Source organism: Parathielavia appendiculata, assembly GCF_033297405.1.
Source record: "Parathielavia appendiculata strain CBS 731.68 unplaced genomic scaffold N657scaffold_1, whole genome shotgun sequence".
In the NCBI taxonomy this organism is placed as follows: Eukaryota; Fungi; Ascomycota; class Sordariomycetes; order Sordariales; family Chaetomiaceae; genus Parathielavia; species Parathielavia appendiculata.
Window position 1 is genome coordinate 2,524,814 of NW_026944220.1, and position 23,727 is coordinate 2,548,540.

Sequence of the window (23,727 nt, forward strand, 5' to 3'; positions counted from 1 at the left end):
GCTTTCAACGAGGCTTTCCGTGTCAAGGTGATGGTATCTCTGCAGTCCCGGCATAGACACTCAAAAAACTTATCTGACGCGGAGTGCGGATAGAGTCTCCGTCCGGCCCGATCTTTTCACATCAATAACGAACCTTCCAAGAACACCATAACGCCTCCCATGCTGCCTAGAACAGCCAATTCCTTAGCTCTCCGATACAGAGGGTTCCCGATGCGCCACACGATTCTGTCGCACAACCACCTCAGGCTTCAGCCATCTCCTCATCCTCCATGCCCTCATCCCCAAACACATCCCCGATCGTCCCGCCCTCAACGCCATCTCCGCCAACATCCTCCGTCTCCACCTCCATCGCGTCCGCCCCTCTCCTTTCACCGCCGTCGCCAGGCCCGTCAACCATCATCCCTCCGTCCTCCTCCTCCTCACTACTCTCCTCTTCTCCCTCCTGCCCGGCCAGCACATCCCTCAGCCCCCAAGCCACTCCGCTCAGCACAAACCTCTCGCTGGGCAACCTCACCCCCCACTCGCTCGGCGCAACCCTTGGCAGCGCATGCTTGTTCGTCTCCCTCGCCAGCTCCATCATCCAGTCCTTACTCGCGCCACCACCCCCGCCCCCTCCAATCCCGCCACCCCCGCCGCCCCGAAATTGAAACCCCAGCCGACTCGCAATGGCAAGCTGCACCGCGTTGCTGGTGATGGTCGCCTCGCCGACGTTGACGGGCGCCGCGCCCGACGCCGCGCTGGGCCGGGCGCCGGCGTGCGACGTGTACGGGTCTGCTGCGAGGTGTAAGGCATCCGAGAGGATGGACGACGTGTGCCGGTAGGCAAAATCGAGCAGCAAGAGGGGCACGCGCTGCTCGAAGGAGGTGACGCCCTGTGCGGTCAGGAGAAGCTCGATTGTGCGCGCGTCGCGGGGCCGCGGGGCGGCGGCAGAGGGGTTGGTTGCGGCGTGTATATGGGGTTGTTGTTGTTGTGATTGTTGGGGTTGCGGTTGGCTTTGGGAAGGGCTTGGGTTTGTTGCTGGTTGGGACTGGGATTGCGGTGGCTGTGTGTTGGTAAGTGTTTGGGAGGTTGGAGCGGCGGAGGAGGGCGGGATCCCGTTGGTTTGGGGCGCCGTGACGCCAGCCGCGGACATGGTGATGAGCTTCTATGCTTTGAGCAAAGAGGAATGTCGATGGGGATGGTCGCTGTGGGATATCGACTTGATGGTGGATAGGTCGCGCCTGACTGATCGTGGTGGTCTGCGTGAGAAAGTGGGAGTACCTTACGGCTATAGTTGGAGCTTCAGAGCTTGTTAAGGTCCGCACATATTCGACGGCAAATGTGGCAAGAGTGCAACTGCGGAGAGAGGTCGGTCGAAATTGAAGGCTATGAACAATCGGAAGTGTGGCTTCCCCGGAGTTGCGACTTCAAATCGAGAGCCGCGACAATTCAATTCAAGCGCGACGGGAGTGCCAAGCCCAAGGCCGGCTCGCTGCTGGCCGATGATTCGGAGGCTAAATGATCCGTTCTAGAGCCAAGAACAAGCGCATTGACCAAAGCTTATCTTGTGAGACCCCTGCCGAAAAGGTTTCCTGGTCTGAAATTTCAGAATGCGCAGCGGGACGTCAGGGCAATGGAGGGGCAGATGGGCGACCCCACCTTGGGCTGGGCCGGAGTGGATGCCGATACAGGAGGGCGACCGCGAAACTTGAAATGACTCCAAGTCCTCGCCAATTTTCGCCGTGGCTGCCGGGGACTTACAAGTAGAAGAAAGAGTCATAACAGGCTCAGCCCACTGCTTCTGTACTCTGTTTCCCATTGTTCCGCAGCCACACCGACACGCGACGCCATGGAGACGACGCTGCCGCTTCCCTTCCTCATCAGCGTCAATGTCCCTCCGGGGCTCGGCGGCGAAAAGGAGGGCCTCAGCCGCGAGGAGGTGTCGTGTCTTGGTTGCGTCTTCTTCGAAGTTGCGCCACAAACCGTCGACAAGATCCTGCGCTTCCTTGGGCGCCATAACACCGAGTTCCAGCCCTTCTTCGACGTGACACGCCTCGAGTCCCGCGACGATGTCGTCAACCTCCTCGACGCCGGCGCCCGCAAGGTCTTTGTTCGCCCCGAACAGCTGCCCGATTTTGCCGAGTTTGGCTCCCGAGTTGCTACCGTCGTGGACGACAATGGAGCAAGCCAGGTGTCTTCCGCTGCCACGGAGCACGGCTTGCTCGTCTCGGGCTTCGACCAAACAGCATCTTCTGCAGTGCAATCAATCGAGGAGATCAAGAACAAAAAGATCGCGCCGCTCTTCATCAAGCCTGTTGGAGGAACCGACTTGGAGAAATTCATTGCTTTCGCTGTCCAGTGCAATGCCATCCCCATCCTGCCTTCGACAGGGCTGAGCAGCACGACGCAGGCCGGCAAGCTTGCTGTGCCCAAGATCCTCGCCGCTACCTGGAAGTCAGACCGTGCGGACGGCTTGATTCCCACTGTCGTTGTCGACGAGCATGACACGGCGCTCGGCCTGGTGTACAGCAGTGAGGAGAGCGTCGGGGAGGCACTCAAGACCCAGACAGGTGTCTACCAGAGCCGGAAGCGCGGCTTATGGTACAAGGGGGCAACGTCCGGCGACACACAGGAGCTGGTCCGGATATCGTTGGACTGCGACAACGACGCCCTCAAGTTCGTCGTCAGGCAAAAGGGGCGCTTCTGCCACCTGGAACAGTCGGGTTGCTTTGGGGACTTGAAGGGTATTGCCAAACTGGAGAAGACGCTCCTGTCGAGGAAGCAGTCAGCGCCAGCAGGTTCCTACACTGCTCGCCTCTTCTCTGATGAGAAGCTGCTGCGAGCCAAAATCATGGAGGAGGCCGAGGAGCTCTGCGACGCAAAGACGCCAGAAGAGGTGGCTTTTGAGGCCGCAGATCTCATATACTTTGCCCTGACAAGGACCGTGAGCGCCGGCGTCACTCTCGCTGATATTGAGAGGAGCCTCGACGCCAAGAGCTACAAGGTCAAGCGCAGGACAGGAGATGCCAAGGGGAAGTGGGCGGAGAAGGAGGGTATCAAGCCTGCGGCGAGTGTAGCCGCCTCGGCGCCAGTCAAGGAGACACCCAAGGAGGCGGCGTCCGAGAAAATTACCATGAAGGTCTACGACATGGCTAACACTTCAACGGAGCAGCTTGATGAAGCTCTGAAGCGGCCCTCACAAAAGTCGTCGGAGGCCATCATGAAGATCATTACGCCCATCATCGACGACGTTCGGAAGAACGGCGACAAGGCCGTTCTCGCATACACTCACAAGTTCGAGAAGGCGACCTCACTGACGTCGCCCGTCCTCAAGGCACCGTTCCCAGAGTCTCTCATGCAGCTGCCTGCCGAGACCATCAAGGCGATTGACGTATCTTTTGAGAACATCCGCAAGTTCCATGCAGCCCAGAAGGAGGAGAAGCCGCTGCAGGTGGAAACCATGCCTGGTGTTGTTTGCGGCCGGTTCTCGAGACCAATTGAAGCCGTGGGTCTTTATGTTCCTGGTGGTACTGCCGTCCTTCCCAGCACGGCGCTCATGCTCGGTGTCCCCGCCATGGTCGCTGGTTGCAAGAAGATCGTCCTCGCATCGCCACCGCGTTCGGACGGTACCGTCACCCCCGAGATCGTGTACGTGGCCCACAAGGTCGGTGCTGAATCTATCGTCCTGGCGGGTGGCGCCCAGGCCGTTGCGGCCATGGCGTACGGCACCGAGAGCGTGACCAAGGTGGACAAGATCCTTGGCCCTGGCAACCAATTTGTCACGGCAGCCAAGATGTACGTCAGCAACGACACCAACGCTGGCGTGAGCATCGACATGCCAGCCGGTCCGTCCGAGGTGCTCGTCATTGCCGACAAAGACGCCAATCCGGCGTTTGTCGCCTCGGATCTCCTGTCGCAGGCGGAGCATGGCGTCGATAGCCAGGTGGTCCTAATTGCGGTGAACCTCACCAATGCCCAGCTGGCGGCCATTGAGGACGAGGTCCACCGGCAGGCTATGGAGCTTCCTCGGGTGGACATCGTGCGTGGCTCGATCGCCCACTCTCTGACAGTGCGTGTCAAGACGGTGGACGAGGCGATGGAGATCAGCAACAAGTACGCGCCCGAGCATCTGATTCTCCAGCTCAAGGACGCCGGGGAGGCGGTGGATAAGGTCATGAACGCCGGGAGCGTGTTTATCGGCGAGTGGACTCCCGAGAGCGTGGGAGACTACTCTGCTGGTGTCAACCACTCACTGCGTAAGTGCTACCTAACTCTCTCTTATTTTCCTCTTTTCGCCCTTCCGCCTCTCGATTATTTTCTCTTTCTGCCGTCGTACTAATGGCTTGTGTAGCGACGTACGGCTATGCCAAGCAATACTCGGGCGTCAATCTTGCGTCCTTTGTCAAGCACATCACTAGCTCGAACCTGACGGCCGAAGGCCTCCGGAATGTGGGCGAGGCGGTGATGCAGCTTGCCAAGGTGGAGGAGCTCGAGGCTCACAGGAGGGCTGTCAGCATCCGGCTGGAGCACATGAGCCGGTGACATTGGATATCATCTCTTGCTGTCATTCGAAAACCACCTATACTCGTCAATCGATATGCATGTCCGCACAAAGCATGTTGATGCAAGTTGTTCATGGCTTCCTCCAGCTTCAAGCTAGCATTGACCAGCAGGTGCCGAAACCAGCAGGACTTGCAGATAACGCGGACAATTGGCCACCACCTTTTGAAACGATAGTCCGGAACAACGGCAAAGGTACTATTTCCATGACAACTCAAGCTAGATGTTGCGCCCAGGGCTTGGTCGACGAGGGATGGCAGTACACAACAATGGCAACCAGGCCGGTTGGCTTCAAGGAAAGTTGATCGAGCCAATCCTCTCCCCCCGTCTCTGCCAGCAAAAGTTGCATCCCCCGCCCTCTCTCTCAGATCTCCTATCCATAATCCGTGCAAGCACGCAGAAAAGCTGGTTTCGAGCACGAGTCAATCGACCTTCTCCTCAAAGGCTTTCTTCTCCTGGTGAGCCGGCTTCGGCGGGAACTTCAGCTTCCCTGCCGCATCCGGGCCCCATCCGCCGTATCCCTCAGCAGTCATCATACCTCCCAGCCCGGAAGCTGGCCCCATCGCTAGCGAGCCGGCTAGCTGGTTTCCAGCAACACCGGACCGGTCCTTGGACCATTCGTTCAGCTGAGCCTTGGTCATGCCCGTGTACTTCCGCAGATCATCGTCCGAGATCTGGTTGTTCCGTCCCGTTCTGGCATCGACGCAGCGCTGATAAAGTGATTTCTTGGGCTTTGGGCTTGCTTGACCGTTCTCGGTGGGCACCTTGTCGGTTGTTCCTTGCTGGCGCTTATCGGTACCCTCAGGAAGGCTCTCGGTCGTCTTTGCTGATCGAATTTTGTTGAGGATGCCCATAGTGCTCGAGTAAAATCTGTCACTGGCTTGAAGGAGGACTTTTAGTACCTTGGCTGAACAGCCTTGGACAAAGATGTGGGCAAGTCGTACGTGGTAAGAAGAATCGAGCAATCCCAGGTTGTTTACAGGCTTTATAGGCTAAACTGCTTGCCAGTGATACAGAATTCCCCATCGTCATGACAGGCCATCACATGATGTTGACTGGATCGCCCCGCTGCTTCGATGCCGATTCGGGTGTTGGTGCGAAACTGGTTCTTCTCGTTGGTCATTCTATGACAAAGGCTGACCGCAAGGCGGTTTGATGACTGGTGTGGTTTCTCAATTCAATAAACTGGGAAGCTTGCCATGAGACACAGCCATTATTAGGCAAGATTGCGCCCTGCTGCATTCACATATGCTCAGGTCCTCAACCTTGCTCACGTTGCCCTGTGTAATTCAGCTATTGCTGTCTTCCGCTGTTGGTCAAGACTATCTTCATGTTGCTCTTAGACTTATAGCAGGGAACTCGTAATCTGCTAAGCTGCAGGTTCATCGCTTGTACATGTAACAATACCTTCTGATTTCAAGCAGTGGGCGTTACACACAAGCTAACCCGTGCAGACATGTGTCTTGGTACCACTCGATGCCGGGTTGGATGCCTACATGGTACCTAGTAGGATCTCCGATCAGGACCATGGACCTTGAGTGACCGGGCGTGCCGGGCAATCGAAGCGCAGCGAGGCTATGCGATGATCCTCCTGTGCAACCAACAGGTCGGCCGTCTTCTGCTGTATATCACGTTGCTCACAAGGCGCAGTCGCCTCCGCCCGTGGATGCCATTGGCTAAGGTAGCCTGCGTTTCTCGGTCGAAGCCCGAAGAACCGAGGAGCGGTTAATCGACGTTGTTCCGCCTCCTTTGATGTGTAGAAGTGGGCCGATTGGAGTCTTCGGAGTTATTGGACACGCGATAGCATTATCAGCTGCAAGAACCTGGGGGAGGAACACGTAATAAATGGGCAACTTTAAAACGACATGGGATATTCAATTCGACAAGCCGTCAAGACCATACATACGTAAGAAGGGCAAAGGAGTTTGTTCGGGGTTCCTGGACCCTTGAATAGGCATGCGGAGAAAAGTTGAAGTGATTGAAGTCGGGTTGACAGAAGCACGAGCTTCAATGGAACTCTCAGCCTCCCTTCATCTCAACATTGCGGAGCGTATCCCCTCGCCGCTGCCACGTAGTTGACATATGGGTTTCACAGCACGATATATTAAATTGCGGCTCAGATTCTGGGCTATCACGACTAATTCAATAAGACTAACGCACCTTACCTAGCCTAGTGCAGGTGGTCTTTAAATTTCTGAATGTCGATGAGCCCAGGCAGGTTTAGGAAGTGCTCAAATCAAGGGTTCGGGTTAGGTGTGCTATACTCGTCCCAGCTTGTCTTAGTAGATCATACCAGCATTTCGCCCTACATGCCCCCTGAAAAAATGGCTAAGCTTACCTTAGACCTACCTGGTGTTCTGGAACACTCAACAGTAAGACGGTACGGAGTAGAAATGAGTTACATAACAGAAGTGGTGGAATGTGGAAAAAGGGGTTGAAGGTTCTCGCAATCACGTTTGCCCACGCGGCACTATGCCCAAATCGGAAAGACCGGCGGCCCAGCGCGACACGAGCTGTTCTGCATCGGGTTAACCACCCTGCCAAGCCTTAGACAGATCATCTCCGTCATCCCAGTCATCGAGAGTCCGAGACGTGCCTCAAAAGGCAAATATTAGACATTCAGGAAACCGTTGCACATCCGAGGTGTCGACCAAGTGTCATGAAGGATCCAACAGGTTCCGGCGAGAATTGGGCCGGGTCAGACAACACAGAATCGCCTGTTGTACCAACTTCCAGGCCCACAGGCGGCGGGTCGTTGGGCAGGTCCCTGGGCTGCATGAAACACGGATGAGAGAACCTAAAATAAGATAACTTCAAGTACTCCGTACAGAGTACACAGTCTCTGACAGGCCGGAATGTGCGCCTCGTCACCTCGGTACTTATTAGAGAGACCTGGTTTGTCAATTAAGGTACCTTAACTGACGCGCTTGAGTGGCAGAAGGCAAAGAATGCCACCACCAATACACGTATTCGACAACACGGCGGCCTCCCTTGGGTTGTTGCTCCCTGCCGGTCCGGGCCATCCGTGCTGGACATCCACCTCCTTCTGAAGCCTCTGTACATACTCCGTTCTTGTGTATACGCTGATCCATCTCCCTCTCAGCATTTGCCGGTCCCATCTCCAACCACGAGTCGCTGTTTCGAAAATCCAGCCCGCGGCCAGGGACCTCCGTGTTGTGCCGTTGTTTTCTCACCGGGCTTCTGTTCTTCTCCGGATCCCCAAATTCGTTAATGCCCACTTCCGTTGTCGTTCGATCGTCCGATCACCATCACGGCTCCTACCATAAGGACTCAACACACTTTCATTCTCAGAAAAGTATTCGGCTCCCTTGCAACTTGATCTTGGGTTTCCACTCACTCGCTGGCGCGAAACCGCCCACATTCGGTTAGCCCAGGTAAATAAGCAGCCATGCATCTCTACGACATTCTCCCGCTCACTCTCCTCACTTTTTTCACATCCGCCGAGCTCATCAGGATATCACGGCGGAATGAAGATTTGACAGTCAGCCCGCGGGCACGCCCCGACGGGCCCGGCGGGGGCTATGCGCCGGCCGAAGTGCCGTGCCCAGACGAAAGGCCCACCGTCCGCTTCGCCAACGAGCTTTCTCAGAGCGAGATAGACTGGCTTGCAAAACGCCGCCCACTCACCGTCGACCCAATGATCGACTTCTTGAAGCGGGCCAACATCGACGGTTTCGATGCGGAAGACTACATCAGGAAGGTGGCTTCGAATGTCAAGGACCTGCCCAACATTGGCATCGCTGTGTCCGGAGGCGGCTACCGTGCCCTGATGAACGGCGCCGGGTTCGTCGCTGCTGCTGACAGTCGCACCCCGGGCACCACGGGCACCGGCGGCATTGGCGGACTTCTCCAGTCAAGTACGTACCTGGCCGGCCTGTCAGGCGGTGGCTGGCTGGTCAGCAGTATCTATGCCAACAATTTTTCGACTGTCGAGACGCTGCGGAATGGGAGGAAGGACAGCAGCATTTGGAACTTTGCAGACTCCATCTTTGTCGGCCCAAACTTGCCCGGCGTCTTCGACACGGCTAGGTATTGGGCCGACGTCGCCGGCCAGGTGAGCGACAAGCGGGACGCCGACTTCGAGACGTCCATCACGGATTATTGGGGCAGAGCGCTGTCTTACCAGCTGATCGACGCACCTGACGGCGGTCCGTCATACACCTTTTCCAGCATCGCCGACGACGACGACTTCTCGAATGGTCGCGCCCCGTTCCCCATCTTGCTCGCGGATAGTAGATACCCCGGTGAGAGGATCATCTCGCTGAACGCGACCGTCTTCGAGTTCAACCCCTTCGAGATGGGCTCGTGGGACCCGACCACCTTCGGCTTCGTCCCGATCAGGTACCTCGCCTCCAATTTTTCCGGCGGCGTCGTCCCGTCCGGTGGCCGGTGCATCCGCGGCTTTGATTCGATCAGTTACATTTTCGGCACCAGCAGCTCCCTCTTCAACGCCTTTTTGCTGCAAAACATCAGCTCGATCGACGGTGTCCCCGACTTCCTGCTCCAGGCCGCCGTGGGCGTCCTCGAAAGCCTGGACGACTCCAACAATGACATTGCTCAATACGTACCCAACCCCTTCTTGGGCTGGAACAACGGCACCAACCCAACCTCCGACACCATCGCGCTCGACTTGGTCGACGGCGGCATGGATCTGCAAAACATTCCCCTGCACCCTCTCCTCCAGCCGCTCCGCGCCGTCGACGTCATCTTCGCCGTAGACTCCTCGGCCGACACCATCTACTCCTGGCCCAACGGCACCGCCCTCCGCGCCACCTACGACCGCTCCCTATCCCCCATCGCAAACGGCACCCAATTCCCCCCTGTCCCCGACGACAAGACATTCCTCGCGCTCGGCCTCAACAGCCGGCCGACCTTCTTCGGCTGCGACGCAGCCAACTTCTCCTCCTCATCCTCCTCCTCCCCGCCTCCGCTGGTCGTCTACCTGCCTAATGCGCCCTACACGGCCTTCTCCAACGTGACGACCTTCACCCCGTCCTACCCGGACAACCAGCGCGACGCCATCATCCGCAACGGCCTCGACGCCGCCACCCAGGGAAACGGCACGCTCGACGGCCAATGGCTCACTTGCGTCGCGTGCGCCGTGCTGAGCCGTAGCTGGACGAGGACGGGCACGGCCGTGCCGGCCGCGTGCGAGGCTTGCTTTGAGAGGTACTGCTGGAACGGGACGACAGCGGGCGCCAGCGCTGCGGTGGTAGGAGGGGGCGGCGGGGCCGAGTACAGTCCTACGTTGAAGATTGGGGGTGGGGATGGGAGCTCGGGCGAGTCTGGTGCGTCGGGCAGTGTTAGGGTGGCGGTGGGCAGGTCGGGGCGGGCGCTGGCTGTAGGGTTGGTGGCCGCGCTGATGGTCTTGTGAGACTGAGCCATGAAGAGGAGACCTAACTTCTTGGGTTATTGGCATTGCAGGAAAACGGCAGGTTGCTTTATCCGGTATTCTTTCCTTTCTCTTTTTCTGCCTTTTTGTTGTCTTTCCCCTTTCTGTTCCCCTCAATCTGCTGCAGCGTTTCCTGCTGACCGTCGCTGCATGTACCAATTTTTGTACCATGGTTTGGGAGATACCACTAGATTGGGTTGTCAGCTTGAGCTCCTTTTCCGTTTCGTCACCTTTTCGGTCATTCCTGTCTTGGGAATTCTGACGCTGGTGGAAACAGAAGGATAGCCTGGAGGTCCCGGAGTGGACGTGATTGCGGTATAACGGGAGAGAAGGACGTGTCATCAGTGCACATTAAATTGCTTCTTCTCTATTCTTCAACAGAGGAGAGAAAGGGGTATGCTTCTGGTTCGCGGCGAGCCCGCTAAACAAACCGCTGACCGGGATACCCCCTCCTTAGAAGCTTGCCTCTCTCAATATCTTCCACTTCCAGCTTGAAGGGAGAAAGGACTCAGACACACGAGTAAATCCCTCCTCGGTTTAACCGAGGCATGAGGTTGCGGTCGTAAGCTCATCAAAATACAGGAGGAGAGTCGTAGAAGCGCTGAACATGATGCAGAGTAGACTGAGATGTCATAACATTGGCCAAATGGGTAAGAAACGTTTGTAGGGCATTCTGTGTCCATCCACCCAAAATGGTGAGACACCCGCCAATTGTACCCCAGGCTCCCAGCAATGGTGCCGCGCGGGAGCGGCACTTCCACTAGTGTCATTGAAACGTATTGCGATAAGGTCCATCAACCCTCGCTTCTGTGATGCCTTCGGGCATCGAGCGGAGCCATTCGGCCCAGCTGTCCATGTTGAACGCGTCGTCCGCCAACCGAAACGTGATGCTGATCTGCGATCCGCTTGAGGGAGGAGCAGGGGCTTCTCCGAGCCGTAGGGGAGCGAGCAGGATGGATGGCAGCGTTTTGGTGCCGGAGAGCTGCATGCTCAGCGGCGTGGGAAATTTCGAAACGACCTCCCTCTGGGGATTCTGTTCTTGTATTATCCTTGGATACAATGAAAGCAGTCTGGAGTGAAGTTCAGCTGCAGAAAACGGCTCCTTGAACGGCTGTATCGCCCTCGTCCGGAGCTGGTCGGTCAGAGCGCGGGTGAAGGCGCTTCTACCGAGCAGCCCGACGTGATCCTCGCCCGCGGACGCAGCGATCAATTCCAGCATGCCTTGCCGTCGGACAGTCGTGTAGGACGGGAAATACGCACAGTCCATGATGAGCAGAGCGTCGGCGCGAGCGTTCTCAAAGTATTGCTGAATGGCACTCCAACGAATTGCCGAGACATGGTCGGCATGCTTGGAGCTGAAAGAAAAGGAGTGAGTATGAGCACCGACGGAACAGAGTGGAGGAACAGAAGACAGAACGGACCTGGCAAGAACCGCGTCTCGGTTATCGTCTAGGTAGCTGTACCCATTGTAATAGAAGATCTTGAGGCAGTCGCGCTGGTTATGGTCTGCGACGAAGTCTGTGACTGCCTGGGAGAGCCATAGCCAAGGGCTCCTAGATGCTTCGGTCGATGTAGGGATCGACTTGACTTGGACTGAGTAATTGTAGTCCTCGTGAAACGTCTTGGCCAGCTCGTGGATAGCGCCCTGGGCCCCAGTATCCGGGTCATCCTGCCATCCTACCAAGAGGACCGAGACATTGGCGTAGCGGCTGCGGTAAGGGCTGGCCAGAATGCGGTCTGCACTTCCCTGCAGGTCCGCTCTGAAAGCCTCAAATCCGGGCAAATGGGGCATATTCGCGTGCTTCTCTGGGCGTGGTGCCGACGGGAGGGGAGTCCTGATGCGTGACTCGCTCAGTGACTGGGGGTGCTGCTGTGTTGGCGAAGTATCCAGATCCATTTCTCGAGGGTCCTGTGAGAAGGATCCCCGAGGATTCAGTGGCGCCGGGCTGAGCTGCGGTCCGGCGAGCGCAGATAGCGTCTGACTGGATGAATCGACTGATCTGAACCTCTTTGCAGCATCCTCCCACGTCATGTTGTGATGGTTCGGGTGGCACTGAATGGAACGCATGTAAGCCAAAATGACCGCGTCCTAGAGGAGGGGAGAGGCTTACCGCGACCCGCCTCCGACGACAATCCGAGCAAGCACCCATCTTACGGATCAAATGAGCCCGTTCGCGCTGGACGGCAGTGAGGGGCCCGGTCCTACGGCGGCTAGCACGGCGCTGCGGGGCCGCATTGCTACCGTCCCTGGCGGAGAACGCACCGTGGGCTGCAAAGGTCGGCGATGACGCCACGCTGCTGTATGGAGATCCTGGCGTATCATCCGTGACAATGGTTGCAGAGGTCATGGTGGTTGCCGAAGTGGATATCGACGAGTTGGTGTCTTTCCGCGCGGGCGGAGAGGTGCCGTCGGACGAGACATGGTTCTCGGGGGCATTCGAGCTGACATGGTGTTTGGGGCTGGTGGCCAGGGCACCGCGAGAACTGTCACTGTTGGGCGGTGCCTCAGTCAAGTTGGAAGCTGGATGCATCCTTTGATTTGCACGCACTTTGACAATAGCTGCGTCAAACACCCATTATCAACGGCGCCACGCTCGGGTGAGTGAGAGACCAGAGACTAAACGCCCCAGGGCACAAACTTCACGCACACCTGCTCTTCTCAGCTGCGCTATGGGTCTGCAGTCACCGGCTGGAAGTTGGAGCGGGCCAATGCGTTCCAGGGATGGGCCAGACCTGCCGGCTAGCGATGCTTCGGTGAGAACAGGTGAGAGCCACGGCAAGAATCCACCAGCTAGCGTCGTCGGACACGGCAACCACGCGCAGACGGGATGCGTGACGGTGGCTCGAAGCCAGAGTCGTGGTACGCCGGGTTTCCTCCGAGGGCCGAGTCCGGAGGAATGGCGGAGCAAGGGCCGATGGGTGGGCAGACAGGTCGGTCTCGGGAAAGGGATGCGAACGAAATCCCCAGAAAAGTGGTGTACAGAACTGAACCAAATAAACAATGATTTCGATACAATGAGGACAATAATATTAAGTCAAAGCAACGGTATACAAAGCTCTAGAGGCGTCGAGGAGGCCGTTGAAGTCAAAGACGTCGCACAAACAATAGAACCGATGGGTCTCGTCAACCAAGAATCACCAGCAGGTAAAGGTAAGGTATGGAAGGTACTCGAGGTAACGGGCGGGTTGAACGACCGGGCTCGGAGCCCAGAGAGGTTGCTCTTAGCGCGGCAGACAACGGGAAAGAGTTGGAGGAAGGAGCATCACTGTCAGGGGCCCAAGGTATTGATGAGGTCGTTTCTGCAACCGTAGACCGAACTCCGAGAGCGGGTACTCAAGGTGGCTTTCTTTCCGTTTCTTATTTTCTTCTCTCGATTCCCTTTTCAGAATTAAATTCACCCGCGATAGGCTGTCCTCTTGAACCTAAAAACTCGATTTGTCGTTAAAAAAACCCAACATGACAGACGCAGACCACGTGGAGCCTGCCATGGCCTTCACCGCAGACCGGCGACCAGTGGAGTTGCACTTCTGATCCCGAGCCCTCCACCTCGGCACCCTGTTGCTGCCCGCGTCGTCCTTCCGGTTTGCTTCATCGGGTATCTCCAGTGGGCAGCAGTCAACTATAGTTGGGCTAGCCTCAATTACACAGTATTCCACACCTCCTAAGGCCCCTGAACAGAATCATTTATGAAGAATGAGCATGTTGTAAGCTGACATGATGGTTGTTACTGTATTTTTACTGCTCGTTACAGGTGGGACCTAAGATACCTGATACTTACACAGGTCGTTCAGAATACTTAACCCCCACGCTCGTCTGCCGCCCACTCTCCTGCCTCCCCACAGAGCTAATACCCTAAATCCCTAATAACCTCATGTGACATGCTGGGTTTCCAGGTGAGATCACAGGCTATACATGGGACCCAGCTCACACGCACCAAAGGTCGCGTTATATACAGCGGCCCCATAGCCATACCGAATTTGACCGGATCTAGCCGCTATCCTCACCGTGACCGGCTACCCGATTGGCCGTCGGGAATGTTAGGCAAAACCCCGGCTCCACAAGCCGAAGTCCTCCATAGGCGAGATCAGCAGAGGCTGTCAGTTTTGGCTGGAAGTTTTCGTAAAACCACACCAAGCACTTGTGACCAACGATATTGGTCTCTGGACACTTGAGGGGTAGCAACCTACAGGAAGCCACATCTTCATCAAGCCCTAATGCCTCCAGCGACCTCTTCTCCCCCGATGCCGAATACTCGGCATGTCTGAATCGGCCCCATCACTGGCCCTGCTCGCCTGCCGCTGTGGTGCAGCCATTCGCTCCGATAGCTCACCGACACGTAGCGCACAGGGTCTCCCAAGTAGAAAACCCCTGCAGATGCGCGAACCGCAAATCGTGGGGCACACTGTCGAGGATCCATCGTGGTCTGCACTCGAGTGCGGGATTGTGGGTTGTGCTTTTTCCCGCCCTATCAGGGCCATCCAGACCCCTTTCCAGATGCAAGGTTGTCCCGCCTTCTTTGGTGGCTCAGGCAGGAACGCCGGCGAGGTGGAGAGGAGTCTACAACTACGGGGAGCAACCAAACGGCCTCAGCACTTTCGACTTCGCAGACAAGTGCACTTCTCCCCACCCTCATCCCACCTGTTATGCATTGATACCTGTGCAACCAAACCACTTCGAACTGGGTCCAATCAATTGGCCCCCCAACCATCGACGGCCGTGGTATTGCTTCTTTCCTCCCCAACTCCGATCACTCTCGCGGCTCAATCACTCGCTGGTGTACATTGCCCAAGAGATCTTACCTATCCAGACACTTGGCAGACCGTCTGGTGCGGCCCGCTGAAGGAGACCGAGGGACAGAGAGACTTTATCAGGCCGCGGTTACATTCTGTCTCCCGGGGCTGCGCCTACCGGGAGAACCCAACCACGGGACAATAGCAGCTTGTCTCTGGCAACCGGGTGCAAACACCAAGACACTAGGTACACCACAGCCGCTGGGCTACTATCTTGGACGAGCAGACCCCGTTTTCGACAGTATCGCCACTGTATCAGGCGAGCACCCGGACCTAATCCGCGGAGAAACCCGGGAGTAGCTTACCACTCCTACGGCCAACGGTGAGGGATTTCCCGGCCACTTCAAGACTTCCAACGGCGAGCGAGCTCCTTGGCTGTGTGCCACTGCCAGTCGCAATCGGCCGGAACCGAGGAATGTCGCAATCGGGTGTGAAGCCCAATGGGTACGGGACAGACCACCAAGACGGCACATTTGGTGCTGAATCTGGGGCTGCTTTCAAACGACTTGGTGTAGACTGAAGTCTCGCGAGTGTCGCTACAAGATTGACCGGTGAGGCTGCTGGAGCGAAGCCTCAACTTATCAGATGCACTGATGCAGGGAGCTTGGGGGTCACTCTGTCGAAGGAGCCAGTCATTATGCCTCTCCCGGCATCAATTCGTCCGAGGGATGGCCAGGCAGACAGCAGGACGAGACACTATTCACTCGCATTGCCCAATCGCCGAGGCAAAGACCACGCCCGCCCTCACACGACTCTTGGTGGCATGCGCGACAGCTCAGGTTGCAGCATGCGTGCGACCCCGAGTGCCAACTGAGCCCATCTCGCCCACCATTGGACCCGCGTCAAGCAGAGTCCAGGTCTTCTCCGCGACCCATAACCTACCACTGGACTATTCATTGGGAAGATCGGAGTTCTGATGCATCAATAGCGATGCTCAGTCCCGATTCTACTGTACAACAAGTAGCTCAGTTGCTCGTCGTTTCGCACACTGACAGATTGCAGATTACGTGGTGTCCAATTCCGGAGAGACTATCCGTTCTCCCTCTTGCCTAATTCTAAAGCCCAACCCCTATCACAGGGCCTAAATCTGGCGGTTATGGTTTGCAACTTGTCAGTCACCTCGTCCCCCAGGCAGCCATTGCGCGAGCTATCCAGGAACACGTTTTCCTGCTCCTGCAGATACGCTTTGTCGTCAGCAGAAAGAGCAAGAAGCGATGCCACAATCGATCCCTTGACTGTCTTGACGTCCCATACGGTGGTTTGGACCATAATGCCCAGTAAGAAGCTGACCACAAGGGCGACTTGGACGGCCAAGAAGGTCAACCAGCCCCATTGAACGTGAACATAAGTCTCCCTCGAGAGGACAGTGCCCTTCGCCGAGGCCGAACTCATGGCGCGAATGCTAGAGACAAGAGTCAGCACAAGAGCCATGCATCCACCCTTTTCTCCTTTGTTTTCCCCCCTCTCTTTCCCCTTATTGTCTTTCTCTCATAGCAAGATAGCAGGAGCGAAAGGAAGATATCCAAGTAGAAGAGACGAAGCGAGGAATCTACTTGCGTGTTCGTCAAGCTGATGGCCACATTGGTGGTCAGGTTTTGAACCACATCGCGCATTCCGTCGTCATCAAGCGGCGCACTCCCGAACATGGCGAGTCCCAGGGCCTCGCTTATGGCCGTCTCGCCCGCGGTGGACTTGCCATAGCGGTACGAGTATGTCCCCGAGAACAAGGACAGGATATAATTGTTGAGCAACTTCACATCGCCCCTTTCCACTGAATACACCTCCTTTACGCCAGCCGCACGCAGGCGGACACGCCGAGATGAGGACGACGCTTCGCGGGCCCTGACCAGAGCGTTGCTCGCCTCGTCCTCTGTGGCAAGCGTGGATAAGTGGACGACCTTGCTTGTCGACACCCCACCAGTGGTCGACGCCTCGTACGTGTTGACGCAGAAGTGCAGCAGGACCTCTGCGGCGCGGAACACGCCTAGCTGCTGCGAATCAGACGCGAGCTCGCCCGTCTGGCTGGTGTAAACGAGGAAGAAGTTGGCGATGGCGCTCGATATCCGGCCGTCCCGCTCCGGGAAGGCGATGCTCGTGCGGGCGGGCAGGAAGCTCTCTCGGCCGTCGGTTTCGTTGGCTCCGCCACTGGTGCTGGAAGAGCCGAGTGGCCAGGAAACGTTCAGGTTGTAGGTGGTGGTGCTGCCAACTAGAAACAGGCCGTTGGGGAGGCGGGCCTCGCGTGCCAACTCGTTATTGGCGCCGCCGAGCGAGCCTCCCAGAATTGTTACTTGGTTAGAGACGGCGAGCCGGTCGGATACGTCGGCTACGGCGCTGCAGACGGCCAGCGAGCTGAAGTTCTGCCATTGGCAGTTGCCAGTGCTGCAGAGGGGCTGCAGGGGCGGCACCTCCTCGTCCACTGGGTGGTAGATGCCTGAGTGGATCGCTTGCTTCTCTCGGGTGTCCAAGTTGTCTGGTTGGTTGGGTGCCAGTTCAGCACTTACTGTTGGAGGGGATGGCCGCAATGGGGTTTCTGCTCACCATACGGCGTTGGGTGCGAGTACGATTCGCTCCTAGCGACGGCGGCCGTGCCGCTCCCTGCCTCGAAGCTCCGTGTGGGATATGTTATGGCGCCTTGTGTGAGTGGGGAGAGCAGGAATCCCGTCAGCAACGCTGTGGCCGCAGTCATGCCGAGTGCCCTATCAATGTCGATCAGCGACCTCAAACCAGAACGGAACGTACGCGCCAGGCTTGAGAGAATCTAGCCACACCTTCCCCTTCTTCTGCAAAGCAGCATGGCGCTCCCCACGGGCCCACGCTTTGCATCCTCAAAGGTCTGGAAATCGGCCAGCGGCTTCTCACCACGAGCGAACGAGTTCCACTTCAGCTGAGACAACCCCTCCGTCAGGGGCACAATCAGAGCAACCTGACATATCGCAGCCAAGAACGCAATCAACGTGTTGAGCGAAACAGTCAATGGCCAGTCAGCCAGGCCCCGTCCGTCGTACGTCTTCAGCACCACAACGATGACCACAAGACACACGATGCTGAGAAAACAACACGCGACTTCAGGCAGCCAGTCTATGCAGGATCGCAGCAAGGCGCCACCGCCCCGGCCTCCTCCTCTACCACCACCGCCTCCCTGACCCCCATGCCCGTCACCGTTTCCCGATTCCATCTTTTTCCTCCGCCGTCTGCGCTGTCGATCCCATGACCGTCTCACCTTTGGCCGGTTCATCTCCTCCGGTATAGGGGGAAATGTGTCCCCGCGCGGTACCCCGATGTCTACTTGCGATCCGTCCTTGGGTTCGGACTCGGGCTGCGGGCCGAAGTAATCCAGGTCTTCGTAGTGCATAAACGGGCCGCGGCGGTTACTCTGCACAGCTTGTCCCTGGGCACGGCCAGAACTTGGCTGACTAGCCGCTTGGCTCTGCTGCTGCTGGCTCTGCCATCGCAAATACGAGGGCGCCGCCGGCGCTGGGGTAATTTCGTTCTCCGCTGCGTTGAGTCCCGGTGCCGGGGACGCAGACACCGCGGCGCGCACCAGGCCCCTTGCGTATGGAGTTCCGACGGTACTCCGGCTGGATTCTAGCGCCCGTGCTCGTGCCTCCTGCAGTTCCTCCATATCTCGGCTTCCGCGCCAGTGCTGTGGTTGGGGATAAGGTATCTCGTCTCTGACGGAGCCGGTCTGCCAGAGTGATGGCGCCATGTCGCCGCCGGTCTCGTCCGCCTGTGCTGGGCCGTGCCACGGCCTCGTTTGGCCTTCCCAGCCGACCCATCCTGGTGCTCGGTCCGCTCGGTCCTGCCGCGGCGGGGAGGGCGATAACCCCGCTGGCGCCCCATACCCGCGCGCCTCTCCGTCGTCTTCATGGATCGAGCTTGCTGGTGAGACTGTGAATTTGTCTCCGCTGCTGACAGTGCCAACGGTGACGACGGTGCCCTTGCGCTGCGGTATTCCGGCCTGGCTGCTGCCTGAGCGCGCAAGCTGTCCGTGGTAGGAAGGCTCCGGAAGCGAGATTGGTGCTGGGTGGTCTGTGGCACCACCTACCGCGCTTCTCTGGGGTGCCGTGGCTGATTGCATATAGGAAGTATCGGTGGTATAGGCACCATGCTGGCGGTGGTAGTGGCCACCGGGACCAAAGCGGGAACCAGGACCGGACATGTCGAGCTGCTGCTGGGCGCGGACCGAGGGGCTTACACCATTCCAGTTGGTGTGGGAATCATCTCAAAAGGGAACGAATTTCGGGTATGGGTAAGTATGACTGATCACATTTTGAAGCTCCCTCCCAAGTGTCTGGCACAGCAGGCTATGCAATTTGAACCCAATCGCACCACGGGGCTCAAGACAGTGGAAAGGTAGGAAGTCAACCCGTAAGCGCAAGGGGGAAGGCGGGATTGAAGACTCGAAAAAGTTGAGAAGCTGTGGGTAAGCAAGGTAAGATACTTTTGACCCGGCCCATCAAAACCAGGGTTCGGAGCTGAGCACTGCGACATTGGCACTTCTCCTGTGTCGATCTCAACGGCCCGTAGAGCGGGGGCGGGGAAGCGGGCGAACAGAACCGAAACCAAGCTGGGTTGTGTTGTGTGTACCCGTGTATTCCAATGCTGACGCCATGCCGGAACCGGGTGCGAATATGGCCCGTCTTTGACCCTTTCCGTTCCAGGAATCTGGGAGTGCCAAGGGTCGACGGAACGGCTCAAGGTACATGTACCTTGACTCCAGAAGCTAGTATCTCCCGATCTTAGGGCAGACAATGCCCTGTGTAGCATCCAGCCCTGAGAATCCTTGGGATGAAATCGACTGCGTCAGGTACTATACAACCTCCCGACTTGGGGGCTATGGTTGGGGAGCTCGACTGAGTGCCGGTCCGTTGTCTGCATCTCCAACCTATTTGGCGTACAGCCCGCGATGGACAAGCAAAGCGTGCTGGGGTACTAACGCCCTGGAGAGGTCTCGTTTGGTTGAAGAGAATTGTCGAATGGTGGCGCAGAAAATGTCGCTGCCTGGCGGCGCGAGTGGGTGGGTTGCCGTTGTATTACCCACCAGCATGAACCACGGTTCGCAATGCGGGGGGGGGCGCACAGATCAATCTGTTCTTGAAAGGAGGGACAATGACCTGGTGTATCTGGCACTTGTCGATTGGCACAATGTAGTGAGGAGACACAACATCCATGGAGCTCTCCCTATGTGTAACGGAGAGATTGTTGAGTACTGACTTCAGGTCTAACGAGAGACAAGAGACAATCCCAAGTCAGACTCCTATATAGTTCTACAGATAGGTGGGCTTCCGACTTAATTACCATTTACTTTCCCATGATAGTATTCGCAAGTATGTGATACGGCTGGACTGGAGTTCACTTTACCATGATTCTTGCCTGGACGACGCTATAATTAACACGAGAGGCGTTGTTTCAAGCTCTTCTATTTTTATGCTCCTTCAATCGGTCGGATCTCACCCGTAAGAGGAGCCTGAAATCCTCCGCTTCCTGACGATCGAAACCCGGTCCGGACCTCCATATGCCGGGTGGCTTGTTTCCGACACCACCGAGTGTCAGGGGATTGGAGGAGTGCTGGCACCGGCAAGCGAGGGACAACGGTCAACTGCTGGCTTGCAGGGAGATTGCAGTGTTCTCGCTTGTCTTGATGCTACTTTGCTAGTGTTTACAAAGAAGCCATGCCAGACATATCCCTCTCTCACCGACTGGTCGTGAAATCAGGGCACAACGATCATGTCATGAGATATCGTTAGACAACTGATAGATCTTCGCACCAAATCTCAGCAAAGGACCAATTATACACTAAGCCAACATACAGCGGACTGATGAGTTCAGCAACTTTGTTGGAAGTAACGGTAAAGACAACGCTGAATTGAGACTGCCGACCTCCAAAACTCCAATGCCCATCCCGAAACTGGACCAAGAAAGCCTCCTCACCCGATGCAAACCTCCTTCAACGCCCACAGACCCAATGATGAACTCCGGGAGCCAAAGCAACAGAGACGCGGTATCGCGACGACACAGATTTTGTACATTGGTAAAAGACGATAGTCGCTCCTAGTGCTAGTGATCCTCATGATCATGCCCATGCCCATGCCCATGTGAATGCCCGCTGGCCTCACCATCGTGTGTACTCTGCGGCCTCGAAGTGGGCGCCGAACAACAACCCATCCCCACGCAGTCATCCACGCAATCGAGCAGGCACACGTCCCCCTCGATGCTCCCACACCTGGCCTGTTGCGCAGCAACCGCCGAGGCCCCGTCCATACCCATGGTCGGGGGGGCGGCGTCGTCGTCGTCGCAATCAGACCCCTGTTGGGCATGCGGGTGTGACCGGTCGAGGCAGAACTCGGGCTGGATCGTCGCGCTGTGAATGCCATAGGCGTGCAGGCACTTGCGTGCCATCTTGGACAGCTCCATGTACTTCTCTCCGTTGGCCTCTGTCAAAGGGAAGGCGACCTGAATGTGCATGGACGCGATAATCTTCGTGTCGGACAACTGCCAGATGTGCACGTGGTGGCAGCTGATGACGCCCGGCAGCGCCTGTATGTCTTCTCGGACGTCGTTGAGGTCGATGTGTTCTGGCGTCGCCTGAAGCAGGATTTTGGACGCCGCGACAGTGAGGGGCAGCGCGGAGCGGAGGATGATGAGCGTGATGAAGAGGGACACTGCAGGGTCAGCGTAGTAGCGGCCCGGCCAGTCCGTCAGCCAGATAATGAGTGCGGTGGCGATGACTCCCACGTTGCCCAGCGCGTCGCCGATGACGTGCAGGATCATGGCGTTCATGCCCAAATCATCGTGGCTGTGCCCGTGTTTCTTGCCCGGCTTCTTTGGCTTGTTGTGGTTGTGCTCTTGGTGGATTCCGGATCCGCGCCGGGCCCGTTTCGAAGTTGACTGCAAGCCGCTGCCAGCATGCGACTCGCCTGTTCTGCTAAGCAAAGGAGTGTCCTCGCGCGACTCATCCTCGTCAACAACAGCCGTTTCGTCTTCAGTGTTGCTATCACTGCTGAATTCTTCCTCGGGCTGGGGCCGGCTGGCGTCAATGATATCCTGCCGGAAACTGGCGGGATGAATGCTCATGTCGCCGATGCTCGCGAGGCGGCCGTGCCGCCCGGCACCCTGCGCACGTCGCTCCCTGCGTCCAGATGTAAACCTTTCGGACTCGCCCTCTCCATTTCTGAATTGGCTAGAAGCCCTGTACCTCGCAACGGCCGCTTCGGGGAAGACATCCGGCCCATCTCCATGATCCGCGATATCCTGGTCTGGGGGATGAGAGATGCGCCCCTCTTCGGCGACGCGGTCAGCACCATGGGCATGCTCATGCCCTTGCTCTCCAGGGCCATGCGAGTGCCCATGTCCTCCAAGAACAGCGAAGCCCGCAAGATTTGAAGCCAGTCCCAGGCAGCCAACAATCAGGATGAGCTGAGGGTTCCCAATCTCCGGAGGGTCTAGGAATCGAGTAAGGGCTTCAAGGACGATTGACACGCAAAGGGCGATGAGGAACACGGCGTTAAAGAATGCGCCTAAGATCTCGGCGCGGAGCCACTGAACATGTCAGGTCAGCAGATGCTTTCCACCCAGGTCCATCCTAGCTGTTTTCAGAGCACTCACCCCATACGAAAACTTGTCCGTCGTCGCCTTTCTCGCCACTGAGACTGCCCATAAGCCGACCAGCAAGGAAATGATGTCGTTGAGCTACGGAGAACTGGGGTCAGCAACGGTGGCTCCCTTGGACCGACGAAAGGGTCTCACCATATGAAAGGCATCGGCCATGAGCGCCAGGGAATGGACAGCGAAACCAGCACCCAGCTCGAGCAAGAAGAACATGAGATCGATGACGAGCATCACCTTGATGCGCGTCGACTTTGACCACCCCATGTCGAATTCTTTCCTGCGCCTGTTGCCGAGAGCTTCAAGATCGTTGACAGAAACAGGCGCAGCGACGGTAAGATTGGCGGTTACGCGGTGGGTTTAAGGGCGGAGCGGACAATGTTGGGCGTCTGGTTTGCGGCGCGGTTTGGGGTTGTTGGACCCTTCTTTTGTGGCTTTCAGGTTTGGAAGCTGCCCCTTGCCCCTCGCCCTGGGCTTGGCAGATTTGCGCAAGCAGGTGATCCGTCACGCTAAAGATGCCCACTGTGAATGACATTGTGCAGGCCTGTTCTTGGCCAGTCAAACAAACCTTGGCAGGCCAAGAGAAAGGGAGGCAACATCCAAAGTGACCCGGAGCCACAGTTGAAGATCAGCAAGGAAGACTTGCGATTCCTTTAGACATTCCCTCGAAATCCAGAAAGGTGATAGTTATTCCGGTTCCGTGACATCACAGCAGCCCGGGCCGTCCCCGCCCCATGCCCGCCTGAGGCCCGCAGCGCCTAGAAAAGCCCTGATCCAGCCTCCCGCACCGATCCCCTCGTCCGCATTCGGCAGCTATCCGGATTACAATACAATTCAATCCTGATTTATTTGTTAGCGGACACATGGCTAGCACTGTAAAGTACGTATACATGAATGGAGAAGACGAGATTTGGAGGAAGACAGAGTAAAATTATAAGATAGTGAAGTGAAAGAGAGGAGATGAGAAGTGAAGATGATTGATCGTAATATAAGTCAGTTAAGTTGCACGCTAACAAACAGCCCAAGGTTCAGTGAGGGGTCAAAAGTTTCCATACACCCCACCAAAACCAGCCACTGTGAGAGACAAGCGGCATCATGGCGAGGCATTGGGCGCTGCAAATACCGACTCAATTCTGCTAATCGAAAGCTAAGGAAAGGAAGAGGGAGAGTAAACGGGGGTCCCTACCAAAAGTCTTGCTTCACCGCGTGTGTTAAAACTTTTGATAGGGACATCCGTACAGGATGCGCGTCTGCGACGCGAGAAAGATGAGTGGGCGCACAGGCCACCCACCGATGACCCACCCACCGATGATCCACCGATGGGAGCACGAGTCCAGCGTGCGCTTTCCGTCACACCACCCACATTCTTACCTTGAATC

At 57.0% G+C, this 23,727-nt stretch overlaps 9 protein-coding genes across 9 annotated transcripts; 2 read left to right on the top strand and 7 right to left on the bottom strand.

Annotated features, from left to right (window-relative positions):
- Positions 1–409: 409 nt before the first annotated feature.
- N657DRAFT_548698 (transcription factor TAFII-31) lies at positions 410–913 on the bottom strand (the record flags this gene model as incomplete). Its single annotated transcript, XM_062787876.1, has 1 exon — positions 410–913. A coding segment is annotated over one exon (504 nt), but the record flags the coding sequence as incomplete, so codon positions are not given.
- Positions 914–1,828: 915 nt separating this feature from the next.
- Positions 1,829–4,521, top strand: N657DRAFT_564145 (histidine biosynthesis trifunctional-protein; the record flags this gene model as incomplete). The annotated part of the gene is made up of 2 exons (XM_062788259.1): positions 1,829–4,235; positions 4,331–4,521. The coding sequence occupies 2 exons, from the start codon at positions 1,829–1,831 to the stop codon at positions 4,519–4,521; spliced, it is 2,598 nt and encodes an 865-aa protein (XP_062652685.1).
- Positions 4,522–4,970: 449 nt separating this feature from the next.
- N657DRAFT_545498 (uncharacterized protein) lies at positions 4,971–5,279 on the bottom strand (the record flags this gene model as incomplete). Its single annotated transcript, XM_062787851.1, has 1 exon — positions 4,971–5,279. A coding segment is annotated over one exon (309 nt), but the record flags the coding sequence as incomplete, so codon positions are not given.
- A 2,669-nt stretch (positions 5,280–7,948) lies between these two features.
- On the top strand, positions 7,949–9,934 carry N657DRAFT_629925 (uncharacterized protein; the record flags this gene model as incomplete). Its single annotated transcript, XM_062790934.1, has 1 exon — positions 7,949–9,934. One exon carries the CDS (start codon positions 7,949–7,951, stop codon positions 9,932–9,934), a length of 1,986 nt encoding a protein of 661 aa, XP_062652687.1.
- Positions 9,935–10,718: 784 nt separating this feature from the next.
- N657DRAFT_561317 (uncharacterized protein) lies at positions 10,719–12,483 on the bottom strand (the record flags this gene model as incomplete). The annotated part of the gene is made up of 3 exons (XM_062788053.1): positions 10,719–11,307; positions 11,374–12,005; positions 12,064–12,483. 3 exons carry the CDS (start codon positions 12,481–12,483, stop codon positions 10,719–10,721), a joined length of 1,641 nt encoding a protein of 546 aa, XP_062652688.1.
- A 2,395-nt stretch (positions 12,484–14,878) lies between these two features.
- N657DRAFT_639436 (uncharacterized protein) lies at positions 14,879–15,228 on the bottom strand. The gene has a single exon (XM_062791772.1). It carries the CDS (start codon positions 15,214–15,216, stop codon positions 14,953–14,955), a length of 264 nt encoding a protein of 87 aa, XP_062652689.1. The 5' UTR covers positions 15,217–15,228; the 3' UTR covers positions 14,879–14,952.
- Positions 15,229–15,718: 490 nt separating this feature from the next.
- On the bottom strand, positions 15,719–18,902 carry N657DRAFT_668058 (uncharacterized protein; the record flags this gene model as incomplete). The annotated part of the gene is made up of 5 exons (XM_062795430.1): positions 15,719–16,145; positions 16,301–17,213; positions 17,282–17,439; positions 17,512–18,725; positions 18,789–18,902. The coding sequence occupies 5 exons, from the start codon at positions 18,900–18,902 to the stop codon at positions 15,773–15,775; spliced, it is 2,772 nt and encodes a 923-aa protein (XP_062652690.1). The 3' UTR covers positions 15,719–15,772.
- On the bottom strand, positions 18,763–19,697 carry N657DRAFT_46295 (uncharacterized protein). Its single transcript, XM_062787492.1, has one exon. It carries the CDS (start codon positions 19,508–19,510, stop codon positions 19,007–19,009), a length of 504 nt encoding a protein of 167 aa, XP_062652691.1. The 5' UTR covers positions 19,511–19,697; the 3' UTR covers positions 18,763–19,006.
- Positions 19,698–20,800: 1,103 nt separating this feature from the next.
- On the bottom strand, positions 20,801–22,615 carry N657DRAFT_562568 (cation efflux protein; the record flags this gene model as incomplete). The annotated part of the gene is made up of 3 exons (XM_062788148.1): positions 20,801–22,282; positions 22,349–22,432; positions 22,490–22,615. The coding sequence occupies 3 exons, from the start codon at positions 22,613–22,615 to the stop codon at positions 20,801–20,803; spliced, it is 1,692 nt and encodes a 563-aa protein (XP_062652692.1).
- Between the last annotated feature and the right edge of the window lie 1,112 nt (positions 22,616–23,727).

What these genes read in the sequence shown, in the direction of transcription:
- N657DRAFT_46295 (XM_062787492.1), bottom strand. Translation starts at nt 19,510, where the DNA reads ATGCTACACAGGGCATTGTCTGCCCTAAGATCGGGAGATACTAGCTTC.
- N657DRAFT_639436 (XM_062791772.1), bottom strand. Translation starts at nt 15,216, where the DNA reads ATGTGCCGTCTTGGTGGTCTGTCCCGTACCCATTGGGCTTCACACCCG.